Here is a 23,407-nt window from a genome sequence, read left to right as displayed (position 1 = left end):
CAAAAAAAAAAAAAAAAAAAAAAAAGAGAGAGAGAGAGAAAGAGAGATGAACCTGAAACTCTGGCTCCTGTTGGTCTCTCCGAGGGTCCAGAGCTAAGTGTTCAAAACTGAAGATCAGAGCCAGAAAGTGTTCCCTGCAGCCAGCTGTATCTTGATGCCTACCTCCTGATCTACTTGAGGTTAGATACCCCACTATCTTGAGGCTGATATGATGTGAACTTCCCACAGGCAGACGGGAAGAGGTAGAAAGAAATTCTGAAAATAACGCCCTAGAGCCAGGACAGCCCTTTGTCTTCCTATGATTTTCCAGTCTTAATTCTGAAAGGATTTGGAGGGACACATCCTCTTCTCCCCCGTCTGCCCTGTGCCTCTGCACAATCCAGCAGCACCAGGTCTGCCCCAAGCATCTACTTGCGTCTGAACACAGTGAGTAAGTCTGGACTTAAGCATAGGCTTACACTGGAGATTAGCTGATAGTAAAGATATCTTCATGGCATGTGGGCAGGAGATCCCACAGCCTTGCATAAAGGGAATAGCAAATTAATATAAATATATTAATATAATTATAATATAATATTTTATTAATATAAAAATTATATAGTGTAGTTATTAATATAAAAATTATATAGTGTAGTTATTAATATATATATTTATATAACACAAATACAATGCATATAATAATATAATACAAGTCAAGAAACTGCAAAATCTCAACCCACCCTGACAAAGTTTAGTAATGTAATGAGATTGATAAATTACTGGCAGCAAATTATTGCTGCWGCTGCAGGAGATAGAGAAAGATTTTCAGATTAGGCCCTGCTATGTGGGACGGTTTGGAAGATTTTTTGAATCTATTCCTCAGAGCCACATGCTGCAATAAATGTTTGCTTAATAAATGGCTTTTTGATAAAGGAGATGATAGTGCTTACTTAYACTGTTTGAGGAGAAGAAGCTCTTGCTCTTAACTTTAAAAAAGGATTTTAAGATACAGATTTTGATATCATAAACTGAAGAAACCTTTGAAACTAAATTGTCTAACACAGTGTGGGTCRTTTCATTCTTTCACTGATATTTATTCCATCATACTGAACCTAGTATTGACTTGTATATTTTTACAGAAAAAAATGAAGTTACGATACAAGCTCATTCTGCTTAGTATCTTTCTRTTAACTTGTTTCACTCTGCCGATCTACATGACAGAATTACAGTAATAAATCATGGCTATGGAAGGGAAAGCTTTCAGACTTTACTAGAGAAATAGTTATTTCTTTAGTTGATGTTTGATGGGAAATACTGAAATAATGAGACAGAGACTAAAAGAACACCAAAAAAAGATGTCACTCACACTGACAGTCACAAGTTATGTTAAAAACATCRAATGGAGCTTGATATTGTAAGACCAGAGGTAGGAAGAGTAGGGCTGAATGCAAGAGAAATGTCTACATATTGATGCAATAAAATGATTTAAAGATAAYGTATCTGGAAACCAGACACTCTGGTGTAGTCAGTGTACACAGTTAAGATAGATAGGCAAACATGGTTTGAAGCTCCTATTTATTGCTATTTAATGCAACCCAGTCCCGTTATATGCTGTACCAGCTTTCAGGCTGCTAAAATAATCCTRACACAACAAATGTAGCCCATGTTTAAGGAGATGCTGCGCAGCCATGGTCAAAACTTTTCTGATGTAACATTGAAGTTGATGCACACGTAGAAACTCCACAGCTCCATCAGAGCAGCCTCTCCCAGCTCTCCGAGGTGTCTGGCGGTCTGTGGTTGCTCTGGGGCTTGCTCTTCCCTCGTTACCTTGCTGGTGAGAGGCAGTCAGCTCACCTAGGCACAAGGCAAACTGCCTGCAGACAGAAGTGTCCATCCTGATGCTCCTAAATCAGATGTTTTCATAATTTCTCACCTGCAGATATTTCAGATGTTTGACTTTTTTTCATCCAGATTGTTTTGTTTGTTGTTTTTAAAGACTGAAAACTTTCCATGTCCTTTCTCGTGTTGGCACTACAGCGAAGACATGCAGGCAGTTTCTACTTCTCACCGTCTATGTCTATCAGTTTTGCAGCCACCCTGGGTCAGAGTAAAGGTCCTTCTTGCCAAGTGTCCTATCTTTGACAGTGGTTGGTTAGTAGCAGATCCTTAGGGAACATGTAGGAACAGGGCACATATGGTGAGTGCCTCTCTCTGCTGTACATCACAGTTTTCTCCAAAGACAGCATCCTTAATCATCCCTTAAATCACCCATTAATTTGCAATGCTGTCTTCATGTTTGAAGTGAAAAATACAAAGTTTGCAAATGAAGCTATTAAATAATAAAAGAGTCTAAGAATTGGCCTAGGCAAAAAAATCTTTTTGATGAATGTTTCCAATAATTTTATCCTCATGATGTACAACAAAATTCTCTCTTGAAAGAAAAGAAAGTTGTTTTCTTGCTTGCTTGTTTTACCTTGACTCCCTGAGATGTCAGAATCAAAAAGGCATTACTCTGGAGTCTCTATTCTTTTGTTCTATAGAAATCAATTCATTTTAATGGCATAGTTTTTGTTGAAGCAAACACTACATGACAGTATAACTTACTCTACAGGCTCTTCTGATAGGTTCAATAGATGCTTACTTCTATTGAAATCAGAGATTTCACCCTTTATATTTAATTTGCTCATAAATGGAATAGATATGGCCAATTTACCATAGTATTGGTAAAGTCCTCTTCTTCACAATTCTCTCCTTACTTGTATTCTTACTTTGTAAATAGAGGACTAGGATGTCAGATTAGAGACCTGTATCAGGCAAATTATTTCATTTGACTTAAATGCTCTGAGTTCTTCCTCTTTCCGTAGGTCCCTAATCTCTCCTTTACTGTGGAGGGAATTTAGACTCCTCTGTCATTCAGCCTCTGCATTGCACTTAAGTTGTTTTCCCCAAATATATATATAAAAAAACCTTCTCCAATATGAGTAGTCATGCTGTCCAGAGGTGACTGAGCTAGCAGACACACAGTAGTTCCCAAATCAGTACAGTACGGCCGATCAGCTTTAACATAGCTACAGTGCTTTCAATATTGGGTTAGTACCAGTAAATGGTTCTGGAGGACATCACTGGAACTCATATGTAGGTTGGGCATCTCTGTACCATCCCTGGTTTCATAGAGAAATTTGTACCGGACCAAGGAAATTTAAAGCAATAACAAAGAGCAATAAATAATAAAAAATAATTATTTTTACTCACAGCAGAAAATGCTTTCTCTCAGACACTGAAGTCTGACTGTCATTTTATATAGAATGTGTGCTAAAAATGAACCTTTTTTTGTGCCCCCAAAATGATAAATATTATCTGAGACAGACTCCTGTGTTTCAGGGTATTTCATATCCAAAGCTTTCTGAATAGAGAGAATAATTTAGCTTGGAGGACACCAGCCTGAAGTTATATGGTCCAATCGTCCGCTTAAAGCAGGGTCGACCTCCAAGTTGTACATCCTTAATTAAAACAGGAATCTCACACAAATATGAAGATTTTTTCTGAGTGCAGGAAGATCAAGACGACAGAGTGCATACTAGGGAAAGCCAAAAAAAGAAGACTTTGGATTGTGCAGATGGTGATACCAGCAGATGGTGACTGCAGTTCAGTTTAAAAACATATAAGTAATTAACATGATAGCAAGAAGCCTGCTTAGAAAATGTGTGATTAATAAGGCCTTTATCCAGTGTACGAAATACAGAAAGATACAAGGCATGAGGAAGTATCTCTATGGACAAAACCATCAAAACTCAGCAGAAAAAAAGATGGCTTATCTTAGGTCATAGCACCATCCAAGAGTATGGAAGTGAAGAGCTTCTGTTACTGCACCAAGTCTTCATCCTGACAGGGTCTGAGTAGCTTAAAGCAAAATTTGTCAATCTTAAAGCTGCTTAGGGTAATGTTTTCAAAGCAACTTAGAAATTCGAAGCCTAATCTTTATTGAAAGTCAACAAAGCCTRTACTCTGGTGTGCTTAATTTACTTTTAAAAATGGAACGCAGGAACTTCTGATGTTCCCCGTAATCCTGCTGGCTTTCGACTGCTTGAGAACCGRGGCTCCTAGAAAAAGTAGATGTGAGTAATGTAATGATAGGAATGATTAGCTAGCTGCACATAGCTGAATGTAGAATGTACTTAATTTTGTATTTAAAGGACAGAAGTTAAGTAAGTTTACCATCCTTTTGCARCTCTGTTTAATAAATATTAACATATATATTGCTACTGTTAAATATTTTTAATRAGAGTGGTTCATCAACACTTTTTTCTCCCAAGTGTCTTTCTAAAGAGAATTGACAACTACACACATAGTACAACTGCCAAATCTTACCATTAAAAAGAAAATGCGATCACAAGGTTTTAACATTCAAGAGGTGACACGAAAGACTCTTCTTTTTATTTGCCCTTAGTGTTCGTTTCTCCTTCTGGGTACAATGGCATCTCCTTTTCACGCTTTTCTCTATGAGAAGGGGACACTAATAAAAACTGAGCATTTAAGGTATTCATTTGACTCCAGCAGATGGAGCTTTAAGGAAAACCTCATCTGGCAAGGAAACTGCTAAACTGATCAACCTAATCAAAACTAGGGACAAACCTGTTTTTGATAGGTAAGGGAAGACAGATAGCAGCTCGAGGAATCCCTTCAATGGGTTAAGCAAACAGTACGTCTTTTCCACCCACTGCTGTTTTTTTCAGACAAACTCTCTCTTATTTCCATTACAGTTCAGATTTCATCTGAGTTCAGTTCAGGCCTTCTGTCTTGTTCCATATCTACTGACTGATTTCTATGGAGTTACACCTCGTAAATCTGAAGCCTTTAGAGATTTCATGTTTTGCGTCATGGACTGAGATTTCTATAGAGCCGTTCTGCATTTGTGCCATAAAAAGTACAGTTTTAGACTTTGGTAGCATTTGTATCTTTGCAAATTGCCCTTTTTAAAAAGAGATAAACAGAGGCGAAACCAAAAACTTACCGCATTGCTTCCTGTTGAAGTCAGTGTGCTAAAACACAAAGGACCTACTCTATCAAAAACCTCCCACTGATTGAGTAAACTATTAATGAGCTCTTCAAGTTCTGGCCTAGAGATAAAAGGATTTTATGATATCTCAGATAGTTGCATCCAGCAGAGTTTATGGATTTAGTACATTTCTCCACTTTCTACAGGAGAATTAATTTGCATAATAATTTCCATATCCAATTTTACCAGGCCATGGTGTAGTTCCCATATGTGTGTTATTATTATTATTATTATTTAATATCCATATAATAAATATATAAATTATAAAAATATAATAAATGTGCTGTAATTATATATTATATTATTATATTATATTATTGTTATTTCTCATTATTTCAAGAGAATCTAGCCTGCTTACTCAATAGCAATACAAATCCAACTTTGGACTCTTTTTCATTGTTAAAGAACATTCAAGGACAAACAGAAACCATTTCTGAGAAGAAGCTGTTGACAATAAATGTCTTGGCTTGTCCAAAATGCCCTCTCATCAAAGACAAAGCAGCCAATGTTCTGTCTTGTAAAACTTTTCTCCTAACTTTGCCTGTCAACAGTTCTTTTAGATATCTAAAGTATAATTGCATTTTTCAAAAGCAATTTCTAAACATTGCAAAGTATAAACAGATTTATTATGACATGAACGAAAGAGCATTTCCATGCTAGCAAAGTCTGAAGACTTATTCACCTCTCACAGTTCTTACATAGAACTAAATTAGATGATTCTGGCTGATGGTGCTCCACTATCAAATGCTGATTTCTGTAAAAACAATTAATATTCCATTTCCTGACACAGTTGTTTGAGTTTTGGGTGGTGGGATGTTTTTCTGTACCAGGTACTTAGTCCATCTCTACCACTGAAATTGTATCCACTATGTTCAAGTTATACAGATCATAATTGCATATTGGTTTTCCATAGGAAGATTTTCTCTTACTTTAGTTCTCCCATTCTCTAATAGCCTTGTCCAGAAAAACAAAGAAGCCATCATATATCTGGCTGGTAGCAATAATTATGTTATCAGTGGGGCTCCTTCCTGTGCTGAAAATTTCCTTTTGATTATAACGCAGTAGAAGCACAATGAATTCTGTGGGCAGCCTGTCCACAGTGTAATTCCAAAAGCTGCTAACTGATGCCAGTACATGATTAGGTCTGAGAGAAAGCAATTGCAAACGACAGGATATCAGAGTCACCCGATGAAAAATAACCACCCAAAGYAGATTCTTGAGAGCTACTGTAATACTTAGAGCTACTGTAAACAACTTATTTTTAAAATTAAAATTARTGACTCTTTCTGAAATGTGTTCTTTATAATAAGAAGACATTTGGGATTGGCAGGGGTGAGGAGGGGGAGTCTCAGGCAGTGCCATGCATGGAGCCACAATATTCTCTTTCCATCTCGTTGTTGCTGAAAGAAACATTTGTTTTACTTTCCCCGGGGGGGTGGTGGTGGGGAAATCCCTAAATGGATATTTTCAGACAGTGAAAAAGTTACTATTTCTTTCAAAGTGAGAATCACAGGATGACTCTTTGGCTCCTGTGCCAAACTGTGCAACCCCCAGATGGTAATTTCAGGTGAATTACCTGCTAGTTTAAAGTATCCCTGATTTGACATCTAGTCACTTTTTCTTTCCTTTTTGGATAGGGATAATCTTAAATGTCACAACAGAGGAATCTCAGCTGAGAAACTGCTTCCTCAGAAACCAGATATTCAGTCAAACTCCAGCTTTGCCTAGTCTTACTAGGAAAAAATAATCCTAAAATGAACTTGCAAATTTCACATCATTTTGAGGTATAATCCACAGGCCAAGTCAGGTTCTTCTGAAAATTATCCCACTTCTTTGTAATAAACCCTTGCAACAAACCTGGCCTAAGTTTCCAGCTTGCTGTGAAATTCTGGACCACTCACAAGCTTAATAAAACTTTTGTACAAGATCTAAGAACTTAAAATCACCTATGAGGGGCTAGTTTTTATGTAAGATGGAGAGATTCTTATGAGCCTGTCAGTAATGGTATTTTAAAAATACTCCTGACTCCAGATCTTACTGCACATGTTCTCTCAAGTTTTTCATAATATCTAAATCTAAATCTATCGTCACATCATGGCAATTTATTTAGTACTCTGCTCCAGTGCAATGTATTATCTCCCAATTTTAAAGCAAACCTCAAAGCTGCAAATCTGAAATACATTGAATACAGTGCAAGAGAATTTAAATGCTGCTTTGTTTGTCATAAATGCAACTGTCAGACAGTTTTTTTGTAGTCAACATATTAATGGAAAGTGTCCAGGCACAGGCTTACAACTTGGTACCAGTTGCAGATTCTTGAAAACCAAAGGAGAGTTCTGATATGCCCTGTAAAATCCTGATGAAATGCGAGCAGCAGGTGCACCCACCTGCACAAGGATTTCCGCAGTGCAGGCACGTGAGAAGATAAGAGGCTCACTTTGTAGGGCCACCTCTCAAGTCATGCTGGAGGAGGTAAAAAACAGATAAGCCTGAGGGTAATACGTGTTATGTCCATGTTCATAGATAAAAGACTAAAGCTATCAGTTGTCCCTCATTTCGTGCTGTGATCTGTGCAGTGTGTCCTAGAGGAACAGCGTAGAATCACATTTTAAATCCACTTTCCTCATTCAGTCTGTAGCCACCAACACACGGACAATTTGTCAACGAAGATAAGAGCAATATGACCTGTCATCCTTCCTGCCACCAGTGAAGACAAAAAACATAAAAACATCTCTAGTAGTAATGTTCTATCTGAGACTCCTACTTTCTTTCCCCAAAACCCCACTGATTTTGGTTGTGAAATGGCCAGGTGCTATTAAGCAAAACCTCTAGCCATAGGCCATAGTCTAGGCTGTAGTGTCTAGCCACAGAACAGAGTACGCTGTTGCATAGCAAAAACATGAAAGTAAAACATATGTTCATCGACCAATATATATATATTTTAGAGATGCCAGTTAAACAGAGAGATATCTATAGATAGTGACTTCTTGTGAAAATGCTGACCTGAAGTTTTTCCACATGGAAGAACCCATTTCTTGCAGAGAACAAGTGCTTGCTAAAGAGACAAACAAGCCCATCAACACCATAGGTATTGACTACTAAGAGCTGGTGTTCAGGATCATGACAGGATCTGCAAAATGAACAAAATATTCCCCAAGGACACATGCCGGACCTCTTTCCTGATGTAAGCCCCATAAAGAAAGTGTCTCCCTTCTCTTAGGGAAATCTTTCTGAAATGAATGCTGCTGCCTCCAGTCCTCTTTTCGGTAAAGTCCATGGTAGAACTCTCTGTCAAACTCCGACTAGGAGTAAAATGATAAAGAATGACTTGGACTGAATGCAGAAATTGCTGAATGAGGTAAAGAAATAATACAGCAGCAAAGGGGAGAGGCTTAGATGCCAATGTGTAAGGGATTTGGTATTAAAATTAAGACATCCCTACAAAGGTAGTTTGATTCTTGACTTTGTTATGCCTTTCAGTTCCTCTGTTTCAACAAAATAAATGTAGAAATATGAGTTAGTTTGAAATTTCTAACTCATTTGGACTATCAAGAGTGTAGTTGATTTTGGTATATAGTCTGAGGGACCTTTTTAATTTTCTTTGCTTATGCTTGATGTGGAATTCTACCTGTTTATGTGAGGGCAGATGTAGATGCAAGTGCTTGTCCTGAAAATGAAGCCTTTTAGGACATAGATTTCTGCTCATTTAGAGCCTTCATGTTATTGAGTTTGCAATCTCCTTACGTAATTTATATTACTTATTTACCTATTTCTTTCTGGTTCCTGCAAAAACCTCTCTCTTTCGCTAAAAGTCTGACCTGGAGTCCAAGAAAATGCATAGAAAGAAATTCTTGCTTTCCCTGGGCTTTTTATTAAGCCTCAGTCTGAAATGTGCACAAACTAAAAGCCTCAAAAATCAGTTCTCAATTCTCTGAAGTATCCAGATCGGATATTGTGATTGGAACTTAGTTCTAAATTTTATGTGAACAAATTTAAAGAAAACACTCAGAAAATACAAAAGAACCTTTTGTTAGTGTTTTAGATTTTTTTGTCCACCCAGGATTTGTTTTTATTATCTGCAGCAAAAAAATGGGAGTGATATTATAATTAGTGAGTAATATTGAACAAGGATGAAAAATAATCATGGAACAGAATCACAGAATCTGTGTTTTAGCAAGTGGGAAAAAAAATCTCTGCTTTGAGATCTGCCTGCTGGTACTAGTAATGGCTCTACTGAAGGCTCTGGAGCTACAAATAGGAACAAACTGGAGCAGACTTTTGGGGACCTTCTCTAATGAGTATTTTTGCTGGCACTTTCACATGCTTGTAATCTTTAATTAAAAGCTGCCCTCTCAGAAGAAAAATCTGTTCTTAGAATGCTTATGAAGACAAAATTTATGCTGATAATCAGCACTAATGTCAACTAATGAATATTGAAACACGGATATGTCTAAAACATTAGGGTAAAAATGATGTCAAAGAGAAGAAGAGAGGAAAGAGGAGAGCAGAGGAGAGCAGAGCAGAGGAGAGGAGAGGAGAGTGCATCTACACAGTGAGTTGTAGATCCTGAGCTAAAACATCAGCTACTTTTTTGCTGAAATTGCATTGCTGTTTAAGATAATCCTAAGGAAGGTGTTCTTCAAAACCATCCACTCCCACACTTTGATAGGGGGTGATAATGATCAGCTGAACGACTACTGACACAGGGGCTGTTGACTCCTTCCATTCATGTCAAGCAGCACCTCAGAGCTTCCTACCCCTCCTAAGGACAGACCAAACTTTTGGCACGTTGCACACATGGGATTTACCTGTTCAACTTCTCTAGATGAAAATAAAGCGGGGAGAAGATGAAAAGCTTTATTGACATGCCAGCATATGGAAGCTTAACCCTTTTAATAGCATTTTAATTGTGTTGCAGCACTGCTGTGATCTCTGTTGTAGTTAAAACAATGAACTACACTAGGTTTTTTTCTTTTTTTCGATTTTGTCTAATGTTTTCTTCAAGCTGAGCCGGCAAGTGGGTGRAAATGCATCTATTACTGAGGGTGCTGAAAAGACAGCTAGGAAGCTTGAGTTCTAATTCTGGCTGTGATATTGAATTGCTGTCTAAAACCAGGCAAATCATTAAACCTCTGTGCATTGGATTTCCCCATCGGCAAGAAGAAAAGGGGCAGGAGGGGATGTAGAGGACAGATGTGGAGGAGAGGGAGAATAAACTCTCTCTCCCTAATGGAGATATGATAAAGTTTGAAGTCTGAGAATCTCTGCTAAAGAAATTTGTAGAGAAAAGGATAATGGTGTAAATGATGGTGTAAATGAGGATGTGCTGGCAGATTGCAGAAGAGTTGGGACTTTTTACAGAAGGTGAAAATCTTTCCGGATAAATGTTGTTGTCATTTCATAATCAAGTAAATGGCAAAGAGCAGTCTGGAAATTTATGTGAAAACTCCCATTTGTGCCAGGAAAAAAAAAAAAAAGCAATTTCAAAGATGCATATAAAGCTGCCATGCAGCACCTTGACTGTATCAGGTTGAGATTACTGACCTCGATGCGGTGATTCAGTGGCTGAACATTTTGGTTTTGTGCACCACACAAACAGGAACATTTAGCAAAACATATTGCTGTGTTGTAAATGGATTAATATTCCCTTGTATTTCAAGGAGATCACAAAGACAATTAAATTACAAAAGGTATTTACATTAGCCAAGAAATCCAGGTTTCTCYGTTAAATTCCCTTTTCTGTCACAGGCTTAGCAAGATCCCTTACTCTTTCTGTACCTTTATTTTTCATTTTCAGTGCTGGTAATAGTACAGTCAAAAGATGTACAGCAGTAAAGATTGGTGCATGCTTACAGACTGGAATATATAGGATTGCACAGTGAATTGATTTGCTATTGTCTTAAAGCTAATGTATTTTCTCCAATTTCAAACATTTATTACTTTAGCTACAAGAACAGGTGTCATTAAAAATACAAATTTTGGACATACCTCAAATACTGTAGTATTTGCACTAAATGRTGGAAGAAAAATGCCCCCGTTTTAGCAGTTTTCGTTGCCATGTAGTCYACATATAGCCCACCACACATTTGACAGTATATGACAGCTTGGAACTGGCAGAATTTTTGCTTTATATAATTTTTGAGCAATGAATTTTGACGATGTGTTGTGAAATACTTGTCTCATGTTTTACGCTGATGTGGATTCCTAAAAACATTTAAGAAGCATCCAAGCACAAAAATAAAACCTGCTAGATTTCGTCCAAATTACTGCTGAGACTAGCCTAGTGCAATGATCAGTTCTGAAGTTTGGAATAACACCAGGGAAATTAAACTCACATTGTCTTAAATACTCGTGATATCGAGCTTGTTCTAAATGTCTGCACCTTCTGCTYCAATCATCAGAACAACCATGATTCTTATTTTTTAAAAAGCAGGAGGAATTCAGCAATAAGATGGCAGTAATATTCAGCACCTTAATAACACTTTTCACCTTCCAGTTGCACAGATGTACAATGATTTTCTCTAAACCCATGTAAAAAATATGAATGGGAATCGAAGAACAAATTGTAAAGGCGTTGATGGAAATTTGCTGCCTACATGTCCTTTATGCCTTTTAAAATCACACCCTTTCCTATTGTTATTTTTCTAATAAGGAAAGTAAGACAGATAAATCATGATTTTACCACATCTGTTTAATTAGTTTGTAGCAAGCTCTTTTTCCTGTTCCAATGTTTTATCTRCACCCCAAGTGGTAGTAATCACTGAACTTGTCATATTTGTAACAGCAAATTGTGTTTCCCTGGGTAATTCAGGGTCCTGTTTATGACATGCACTATCCAGGAGATCCTGGAAAGGAATTTTTATGATGCTAGTGTGGTCTAAAAGTGTCATTGGTGATGGCTGTAAAATAAAAAAATAAATTATTTAAACTGTTCTTAAAAATTGACTATTTCTATTAAAAATTTGACTTAAACTTGACTTTTTGGCTGGAAAAAAGATCCATTACTCTCATAGAGAAAACCCAGCAGAGATTTTGATTCTGTCCAATCTGATCCCAAAATACTAAATATGGGAGACAAGCAGTTAACTGAGCATATAAAACAGCTGAAAGAAGAGGAACTACTCCTTAAGATGTGCTTTTATCAATTGTGCAGWGAAAAAGAGAGAAGTTACTAGTATCCAAGCCCATCAGACAAGCACCATTTGAAGGTTATTGAGATTATTATTTTTAAAAATTGCAGTAAAAGACAGGAAAAAAATGAGTTACAGCTTAGTGCGTTGAAGAAACTGCCTGAGCAAGTTATGAATAATCCACTTAGGCATATGAAAGCATATAGTCATGTTAGCATGACTAGCATGATCGGTACTTTGTGGGAGGACAGGACTCTTACTGGACTGTACTGCTTATGCCCTCTCCTTGACACATAATACTCTGCAAAGATCTGACTACATTTAGTCTTTCCTCTGATACTGCTCATGGCATGAGAAAACCTATCTAATAGGTTATCAAGCTGAAGAAGCTTGCATAGATTAAATAGATTTTGCTAAAAGCATAAATTTTCTCTTTGATGAATCTTTTGGTGCTGCACAATGCAGCACGGTACCTGTAAGACTGGGCTTTCATTGCCTAAACACATGGAAGAGCAAAACCAAAAAGACCCTATCTTTTTCTAATTTTCCAGCAACTAAAAAGGCATTTATTTTGCATCAGTTCAGTTGGCACTCAACAGATGCAGATGCTTTCTGTGATTTATTTCTATATATATCTGCTTTACAGCAAGACTGAGCACAAACAGAAGTGGATGCTGTTTATCAGGTAGAAACTTAGAAACGATAATATGTGAGCTTCTTAATAAATATAGAGCTTGCAGTTGGACACGCTGAGATTCAAAAACTAGTTAAAGCCTGAGAGGAACTGAAAAGAGGAGGTGAGCAGGAGTGTCCTTAGGTCTATTGCCAAGGTAGTCATGTTAATTTCTAAATGCATATAACAATGAAGATCTCCATTTGTTTTATAGCTGGGCCTACTGCCAGCTTGCAAAAGTGTGCTTTACAGAGCTCGCAATGTTATCAAAGTTGTAAGCTTAAATATGGTTGTGTTGTAAACTTAAACCTGGCTCTTAATTTGCAATGTTTAGGAAAGAGCATTGGAGTCTCTTCTTGTATCATCTTCATTTACTAATGGAGTAATCAACATCTGCAGTGCATGCAGCTACGAATTATTTCAGTCAATAAAAAGTGTGCTCAAAAATTCTCTTGTCTGAGATCTATAATCTCATTTTAATTAGCATTGCACATGATTACTCTAATCAAAGTAAGTCAGTGGCAAACATTACCATCTGCATTCATCGTTAACATCAACTAGCACATTGGCAGTCTGTGGTTTTATATTAATACAGGGGCTCAGAGGTGCTAATGTCTGTTCAAGGACAAAGAACACTGCCCTCTCCTTCCTTCTTCTGTTTAGCTTTTTAAACTAATCCTCTATCTTAGAATTTTACAAATATTGAGCATTTCCAGTGCAGCATGTGTTTTACTTTAGCAATGTGACTGTCTTGCATATCCTCTGCAAAAGAAGAGGATGTCATTAATTTGGAGTAATGTAATTGTGCATGGTTTCGCGACTGTATCAGTCTGTGGTTAGGTTTTTGAGATGCTGGTAGGCTTCCATGGCAAGGCTCACATTTATTCCATGAATTTCTAAGAAGATGGTTTTGTTTAAYGGATGGTTTTATTGGGTCTATAAAACATAGAGCACTGCATACTGATAAAGACAATACAAATAGGATGATACGTTCTACGTCTCTTAGTATGTGCACTGTAATTTCTCCAGAGATCAGATGTCATTAACTAAGGACAGGTGACTGACTAGATACTTAGCTGTCAGGACACACTTGTTCTGGATTGACGCGGTTCATCCTATGCCCTTATCGAAAGCYGTATTTGACAAGGCAGCAGATAATCTGCTACCGTTTAGAATCCTTTATGAATGTAACTTTTTACTAAGCTTTAGCCAAGTTTTTAAAGGATTTTTATTGCTAAGCCAATAAAAAGTTTGAAATGTTACTTGCACTCCAAGAGCATTTACCAAGAAAAGCACAAGCGTATTTAAACTCATGGATTAGGTAAAGTTCAGRAGGATTATTTACTGTCTTCATGCTCAGAGAAAGGAATTACCTGGGCTTTTCTGAAGATGTTGGTGCATGACCATAAGCTCTTTAAAAGAGGACGTGATCCAAACAGCATTTTTCCTCTTTGTGAACCAGATTTTTAAAGCAGAATAAGTGTTTAGGAAAGCTTTTAAATTATGCTGGTTGCATAGTTACAACTTTGATAGCTATTTTTTAAATTCTTTTTATTATGAGAGGTAGCCCTGAGTGTTTTAAATCTGCCATAAAGGTGTTATAATCAGTCTCTATAATTATATTGCCATGCAAAACAATTAATTATATCAAATCCTATCACAGAAGTGTTTACTGGTGAAGATTGCCAAGACAGTATTTCTGACAATAAAAGAGTAGGAATTATTGTAGGTCTCTTGGGACTTTGCTGGTGTAGTGTTTTGTGCTCAGGTTTATAATCATACCATTTTCCCAATACAAATTTCTCTACTGGAAAATCAACATCTGTTCTTGTCAAGGATGATCTTTAAATTATATTTTATATGGGAAAAATATTCCTGTGTACTTTCTCCTCTAAGAAAGAAAGGTCTAGATTTTTAACTGGAGAACTTCAACCAATGACCAGCAGTCATACTGGAATTAATGAGGCCTCAGGGTCCCAAGCATGCTCATCTCCCTCTTGCACACATGCAGCTTTTCAGGGCCTTGCCCTCAGAAGCAGAGAGTTTATCTGCACTGTAGACAGGGGATGTAGGGTCAGGGGGTGGGCCTGGATGAKGTTGAGTTTTGGCATCACTGTAGCTTTGTGGCACAGAGCTCAGCATGGGTGTAGATCTTTCCCGGGATCTAGGCTGGATCTCTAGACAGTTCATGCTGAAGTGCATCTARCCACAGCTTGATAGGCAGGTACCTTAGAGCTAGTTCTCAGTTTGTGTATATAACATTTCCCCATGCATGAAACTCCAGCATAGACATACCCAAAGCAGAGGTTCGCTTTTCACTGGTGGAAATCCCCGCTGACATCAAAGGAAATAGCTATGACTACACGGACAGGTAGTGCAGCGCAAGGAGTGTGGATCTGAGTAGTGAAACTATCAGTGCTGAGGACCTGATGTCCACCCTGCGTACAGTTTGAGACAGTATATGTCAGACTGGCACTGGTCTGGCCAGTGCATCTTTCAGTTTAGTTTACATTTCAGAAATCCAGTTTGTGCCACTTAACACACCTCCAAGACATGAACCAAAGCACTCTGAGTGGGAATAATCAGGAGATTCAGTTTGAAAGTTCACTTCTGGTCTGAAGGAAAAGCGAACATACATTCATCCATTCTTCCTCTCTGCTCCTCCCACCCAAAAATGCATAACCATTAGGAAAATGTTGGTTCCTTTTACTGAGTTCTCCCAGCGCACCCCAGGTTGCCAATCCTGAGCACAGGAAAGTGTGAGAAAACAGTAAACCTGACAATCACAAATTGCTGCTGGCAAGATCACAAGAGAGGTTTTTGGATATCAGATATGCTTACTAGATACTCTGAAATGATCATTATTCTGTAGCTTTTATTAAATAGAACAGTTAATAGTACTATTAAGTACTATTACAGTGAAGGAAGGTACTTTGCTGCTCAGTTTCTATTAAAGACAGACAGGACAGATGAAAAATRTATTTTATAAAGATTAACTTCTAAGAAGAAAGTTTTCCAAAGARCAAGACCATTTGAAAGGAGTAAGGGTTAACTGAATCTTAAAATAAGAGAAACTGTTCAGAAGTAAATGTTTCCAAAACTGATATAATTGCCTGTCTTCATGTCTTTATTTCCTTTCACAGAGCCATGTTTGACTATGACAAGAGCAAAGACAGTGGCTTGCCAAGTCAAGGACTCAGTTTTAAGTACGGAGACATCCTTCACGTTATCAACGCATCAGACGATGAGTGGTGGCAGGCGAGGAGAGTCACTCTGGAGGGAGACAGTGAGGAGATGGGAGTTATACCCAGCAAGAGGAGGTGAGTGTGTCCTCTTCCTTTTTAGCTCCTTGGTCACAATATTACAAAGTTCCCATTTTATTCCAAAGACAGGAAYATCAGACTACTGAAAAAATAGGGAAAGTAGAGCAAAATCCCACTAACATTATTTCAAGAGTTGGGAGATACGGTTCTCACCAAGAGATTTAAAGAGTTTGAGCTGTTTAACTGTACTGAAAAGAAGCTGAAAAGGTGATGTGATTCATATCTTCATAGAGAAAGGGAGGGAGAGACAGCACCATCCACTAAAGGGCTTTAGCAGAGAAAGGAATAACCAGAACCAAAGCTTGCGAATTATCTCTGAATTTGAAGTAGAGCACATGTTTTAATGTCAGAGTGATTAGCCATTGCATCAAACTGCTAAGGGATGTGATGAATGTCTTGACATTTTCAAATCAAGACTGTATGTCTTTCTACTGCAGGAGTAATAAAATTAATCTTCTGAGCCTCTGTGATGTACAAAACCAGGCTAAATTATATAATAATACTTTTTGGCTTCAAAATCTGTTAATTTAATCTCTGCCTGCCTGGAAACTGATGGATAATCAATATCACAGGAAATTTTTCATATAATGTAAATGAAGAAGCATTCCTTTGTTTTCCAAGCTGAATCTGAATCCTTGTTCAGCAGTGATGGATTCATACTGACTAGTGGAGAGAAAATATGCATCTGACACTTTCTCAGTGTCTGTATTGTTTACTCTGACTAGTCGCTCTGTAAATCAGCCACTGGTCTCTGGTAGTATCAAGACTACTGCACAAGTTGGTATTAGTTTGTGCCTTTGTTGGTAGTTGCTATAGAAAGGTCAAGAGCTGAAAGGGTAGGAGGAAAATGAAACCTGTCAAACCACATTACATTTCTCTTTTGCAGCAATGCTCTCTCGTACCGCATATAAATGTTCTATTACTCTCTAATTCAACTTTAGCATTACTATAAAAATGATGATGCACATTTTTTATAACGGGAAAGTGGTATGTCTGATGCTCTACAGAGCACCTGCTGGTGTTTCAAGAAGAGCTGGCTTAGGTGCTAATAGAGCTCATAGTACCTCTTGTTCTAAATCACATAAAAGTAAACTAAAGGCCTTCAAATACGTTATTGACGTGAGACTTATTTTCTCTAATCGTGACCATGTCTGAACAGTAATCACACCAGAATTTTCAGCAAAAAGCGATTTTTGTAGTTGCATAATAGACATAAATAAAACTACAGTATAATTTTTAAGATGGGAAAAATGTACCCATTAAACAAATATCGTTTCTAGATATTAAAAAAGGAATTCTTTCCTAGTATTAATTGCTACAGTAAGCATTGTGGTAATGACATGATGGATCACAAATGGGAAAARAGGACAGCTTATTCAATTATTACTGAGGGAGGTACGTGCACAAAGTTTACTAGTTCTCAAGGTATAGTGCTTACTCTTAAAAGCTACAAAAAGATTTCAGACATAATTAAACATAAGGGAAAGAAGGGCAAAACAAAACACCTGATTAAGAGATGGATCTATACCTTCTGTAGATGGGAGAAGATGCAAGTGCCTAAAGTTTATTGGCTTACCTGCATGGTACGGCTTTCAAGAAGGACAAAAGCTAGAGGCTGTCTAGTCAAGGTCAGAAATATGATGCACTCTGGGAAAAAAAAAACATGACTTGAGAAACACTAGCAGAAAAGAAAAAGAAAAGAAAAAAGAAGAGAGGCAGGGTGAAAATAGACTGGCTGAAGTCTAAAAATAAAAGGGCTTGAATTTGTAAAGATGCAGGAATAGTTACCGTGCTCTCCACTTGTCATCCCACTTCTTCACTAGCAAATCTGAGAGGTCTAGAAAAATCAGTAGCAACTGCTTTTTTGTCTGCGCTAATATAGTCGTGCGGTATACCTGAATTTGGGGGATAAGTTTTGCTAGTAGTTCAGAAAAGGTTCCAAATGTACAAGTTTAGTTTTTCAATGCAGTGAAAACTGAGTATTACTTTGATATTGTGGATTTCAGCTAGTCCCCAGTGACTCAGTGATACTGATATGCTCTTGTCTGCATCTTCCATCATCATTTATGCCACTGCAAAATATGAACCAAAACAAGAGCACCAAGAGGAAGATGAGCTACTTACACAGCTGAGCAGCAGAGGAAACAACTCACCATGTTTTCCAGTGTCTGCTAATTTAGAGTTGAATTTCCTGTGCAGATATAAGTTAATGAGTGTGTGAGACTTGATCCCAAATAAAGTCGACCTGGGATTTGTCTGACCAAATACAGGCATCTGCAGTATGGAAATCTTTGTCTGAACTGYTTACTACAAGCTGTACCATACTTTCTTATCTGTTATAGTTTTTATAGGACTACTTCCATACGCACTGCAGTATATGAAATGAGGAATATTTAAAATCTAGCAGTAAGATATTCCTTGTGATGAAGTCAGAGGAAAAGGGTATTTGCAGCTTTCTGTTTTGGCTGCGTCCCGTCCTACAAGCCCAGGTTCCTGAGTTTGTAAGCTGAAGGTTTTTTATATTTGTCTTATGTTTTTCAATCCCCCATTTATTTCTGTTTATTTTCTTTAGGGATATATGTGTTTATTTTATGATTGGACTCCTTCCTTTTCTTAGACATATGTGCAGGAATGTTATTCAGTGGAATTGCAATGTTTTTTGCACTTTGGACAGTTGGCAGGACATACTGATCTATGGATTATTAATGCAAGGAAGAGTCTCTGGTTTGTTCTCCAGTCTAGCAACAGTTAATATACAATTCCTTTATTTTTCCTAAGTGAAATGAATATGGAATAGCTCGGAAAGCCACTGACTTCTTTGGGTTTACTCCAATACACACACACACTCACACACATTTATGTATGTATATATATACAAATATACATGCACATATATATGTACATATATACATATAGATTTATATATACACATATATGTATGAACACACACAAAACAATTTCTTTACAGCRCTGTGTATGGTAACGCCCTTCCAAGTATCTGGTTTTGCATTCTTTTTGTATCTTTCTAGAGCAGAACCCTTCAAATAGTGATGTTGCAGGATGAGCTGATGAAAGAAAATTTTCATATAATAAATCAAGACTCAATACTCTTTTTTCTTCTATGAGGATATACCTGAAAAAATTATAATGCATAATTWCAGGGGAACTGCCACTTATTATTCTGTCCAAGATGTTGGATATATTATCAGCCTTGCCTATCATAGATTCAATAGCATTTGAAAGGTATTTATAACTAGATTTCAGTGTTGTCACTTGTGTGTAGACTTGTTATCTTGTTGATAATTGTAAARTCAAGCTTTAAGAGTGAATTTGGGATGGGGACAGTAAAGCTGAGCATGGGTTACTGAAACAAGCAGCACAAAGCATTGAGGGTAGCTCCATGTTTCTCCAGCAGACTATCCCCTCAAAGACCAGATCTTGTGAACTGGTGGACCAGTGACCTCAGTAGGGATTAGACCAACATAAAAGCTCAGTATCTTGTAACATTAAAATAYCACTGCAACCATTTCAGCAGTTAAAGGCAAAATTTTATCTATTTGCTGGTATTTGTCACCTGATTGAAGCTGTAGTTCTGGACTGTGAGTTTGAGTAGCCAGCTGGGTAGAAGTCAGATATAAGGCTATAAAGATGTTATGACGCAGTTGCATACTGATGTTGGCAACAGTAGGATTTTGGCATAAAAAGCTGCAGACTGCTTCAATTCTGGTTTAACAGTCAACAAATAAATGTTATTATATAATAGTAATGAATGATCACTGCAGGCCACATTTCCGTTATTTCTGCACCCATGATAAAAGTTGATCCAAGTCACACCTACCTAAGGTGASAGCAGAGCATGGTTGCTACGTCAGGCAGGGCCTCCTCGGTGCTGTGGCAGGTCTGCCCATCTTGTACCAATGTCTCCAACAGCCTGTGGGGCTTATCGATGCACTAGGCACCGCTGTTCAGGCATATGTATTRTTGCTCTAACATCAAAAATTGCTGTATTTTGTAACTGAGTGACCAACTGAATTAGATTAACATTACTATTATTAGATTTAGATTTATAGATTTAGATGTAGATCTGCATTTTTACATATGCTGGATTTTTGATCACAAGAGCTGTCGTTTGCCTCATTATGTTTTGTATTGTCAGGATAAGCAAAATGGATTCAGCTTTCTGTAAAGGGCAGCGGCAGTAGTTAGAGAAGCCTATGTCTAAGACTTCCTATGCACAGAAATACTCACAAGAGTTAAAGTGAAACAACCAAAATGGTGAAACCAGTGTGCAGGAGTTGCAGTGTATTAAATTCCTAGACAGATGGTCTAATTCAGTAGTAAAGAGATTTTAATTTGTTGTAGCATCGATTTTACATGTCCATTTTTTTCTCACATTCACTTTACTGAGTCTCTGCACGTAGAAAAGCTCTTAGGTTGCAAGCCCCATAGAGCAGCAAGTTCCCGCTTCAGTATTGTCTATGATCTATGTATATCTGCTCAAATTGGGTCTGTGGGTCTGAATCTAATTTAGCAAACTTTGTGATTTCYCATAGATTGCCCCAAAATAGCCTTGCCCTAAATTTTCACCATTTCTACTTTTGCCTCCACTGTAGCCTCTGACAGCTTTGTTCTAAAATACTAAAATATTCATACTAGTCTTTCCATTATCTTTAACATGTACAGCCATGAAATGACTTGCAGGTTAGACATCGTTCTAAGATTTCCATATTCAGGTAGTTTAAGTATATCTGACTGTAAAAGGTTATGCAACTTGAATCTCGGTTATTACATAGTAAAGGTGTACGATGGTACCTGCCCGCTATTTTTGTCTTCAAATGCACAACAGTCTCCCCACAAAAACATGTACCCACACTCCCCTTTCAAAGCAAAATGGGAGAAAAGAACATAAGAACTAAAAAAAGCACTGTTTCRCAAACATTTTTAAGGACAAGGAAGAAGAGATTTTCCCATCGCAGAAATCCCTGGGGGCAAAAAGCCAGCTTAAATTTGTTATTCTGCTCAGCTTGGCAGAAGGACATGTTTATCCACTCAGCTGACTGTTACTTTTAATGGTTCTCCTATAAATTGGCTACCTTTCTAAAAATGTCTTAAGACTCTAATCTTCAGATAATAAAACTTTTTAACAGGGCATGGTCACATAGGCTTCGTCTAAAATAAATTACATGACTATACTTACTCATCTAACAGGAAAGAATAAATATAGAATAAAGTTGATATGCACGTGCATTTATACTCTTYTCCCTGTTCTCTTATAATCATGGTAAACTTCTTTGCAGAGTAAATACTGTCATATCCTGTGTCCTAGAAAAGCACTGTGTGCTGTCTTCACCGAAAATGCTTTTCAATGCAGCCAACACTTTTCTATCAGTTAAACTTTGTTGGTAGTTTTCATTATAAAATAAACTTTGCTTTCACAAAGGCCATTAAAAGTATCAATATTTGTGTCCTAGAATGTGACAAATTTTTTAGTTATTCTTAATAGCTCTTAGCTTTTAAACAGAATAAGGTTGTTATCCCCCAATTTGATGAGAATTCGTTTCCTAATGGCATTAGGTCTACCACTTTCATCAAATATTGAACAGGTTCTGAGCTGCCCTCTACAAACAAGTTGGAGAGCTGAAAGCAAGCAYGTTCTCTCCTATTTAATAATGCATGTTCTGTTGCAAAAATATCACTTTAGGAATGTAATTTTTCTCAAAAAAAAATGGAAATGGACTTTTACTGGTAAAATCAGACCTCACATAAGCAAGGCTAAATAGTGCAGAGGATGGAAGCAATGAACAATTTATAATCCGAGTCTACATATTTGGACTATAAATAATAATACATACTTTTGTCTTTCATTTGATGGGCAGAAAAACAAATGTAATGTGGATGACCTGCAAATGATGGAACATGCTAAGAAGAAATGGACTAACAGAAAGATGTAAAATATAGCAAGTTCTTTCAAATAAACCTTTTATACTGCATTTTTCTGTTTGATAACTCTTTATTGCATTTATCATGCTGGATTTGGAAATAGTTTTCATTTTGCAAAGCACCTCAGTGCCAAAACTGTGCAAATTAAGCTACTCTTGCAAATTAAGCTACTCTAACCATTTATATTGGACTTCAGACRCCAATACATAATTTGCATCTCTACTTTACATCAGAGATCAATACTGTTATTAAAGATTAAAGCATGTCTCACTTGATAATTTACATCTACACTGAGAGGACTGATTTGTGCTTTTACAAAGGAATTGACAGAATTCCCAGGGGTTCATCAAACCCCAACACTGGAGGCTCACAGTTCACATCTGGTTGAGATGCTCTTGGTTTCTTATCTGAAATGTACACAAAGAACTGAAAGTCTCATTAGGCTCATTTTCAGTAGTGATTTGGACTCAGAAACACCAAAGGATTCAGGTATTGCAATGCCTTTATATGCTGCATCCCTGTAGTAGGTTTCTCAGAAGAGGACTCAGAGGAGAACAGGACTCCTCCGAGCAAAGAATCCTTGAACTTACTAGCAAGGAAGCACTGGAGGCTGAGGTATATTTTAAATGTACTTATCCCATCCTTTAGACATATATGGGAAGGAGAGAATGAATCCCCATTATTCTTTAAAAAGGAGGCCATAAGATGTCTACTACCATGAAGGRTTTTAGGGAGGCGGAACCAGCTGAAAGGAAGCATCCCACCACACCCTGAACACTCAGACAGCTGGAGAGGTGTGATTTTATATTATTATCCTGCCACTAGCTCTTCTATATGAGACAGTAATTCTCATTGCATAAGGAGCTCAGGCAAATAAATCAGAAATATTGATTCCCCCATGAGTACGAAGCCCCTGGATGTGAGTGTAGCCGCACTTTGCTTTTTGTTCCTCAAGACCTTGACTCCCTTTGATTTTTTAATGGGGTTTCTGTAAAATAATTAATTAATTAAGCTCTGTAGCAGTAGTGGAGGAGCTTGGGGCAGCTGAGAAGTTTGTCACCTCAGCTGATGCCCAATTAATGGATGAAGAAACTTGAATCGGCATCCTTCAAGAAGACCGAGTATTCAAGACATACTTCAGCTATCCTGGATCCTAGATGGTCTTAGGTCACTGCAGAGCTTCTGTAGGCAGCTGTACTTGGAGGATGGGTAGGAAACTGGGTATGAAATCCCCACCAGTGGTGCTAGACAATACTCAGAACTTTTCAATTCCCGGGTTACMTTTGAGTATAGGAGGTAGGTGTCT

The 23,407-nt window shown here is 37.5% G+C and overlaps 1 protein-coding gene across 1 annotated transcript in view; it reads left to right on the top strand.

The window, feature by feature from the left end:
* DLG2 (discs large MAGUK scaffold protein 2) overlaps nt 1-23,407 on the top strand; it is a 1,005,691-nt gene that overhangs the window by 932,273 nt on the left and 50,011 nt on the right. Inside the window, exon 21 of the mRNA XM_085306235.1 lies at nt 15,982-16,158. Coding sequence (XP_085162361.1) covers nt 15,982-16,158 — 177 coding nt within the window. The remainder of the gene's footprint in view (nt 1-15,981; nt 16,159-23,407) is intronic.

The sequence above is a fragment of the Rhea americana genome, unplaced genomic scaffold (assembly GCF_003343005.1).
Source record: "Rhea americana isolate MKP2758 unplaced genomic scaffold, rheAme1 scaffold_235, whole genome shotgun sequence".
NCBI lineage: Eukaryota > Metazoa > Chordata > Aves > Rheiformes > Rheidae > Rhea > Rhea americana.
The sequence above is the reverse complement of the archived record's forward strand: the minus strand, read 5'-3'. Positions and strand labels throughout refer to the sequence as shown.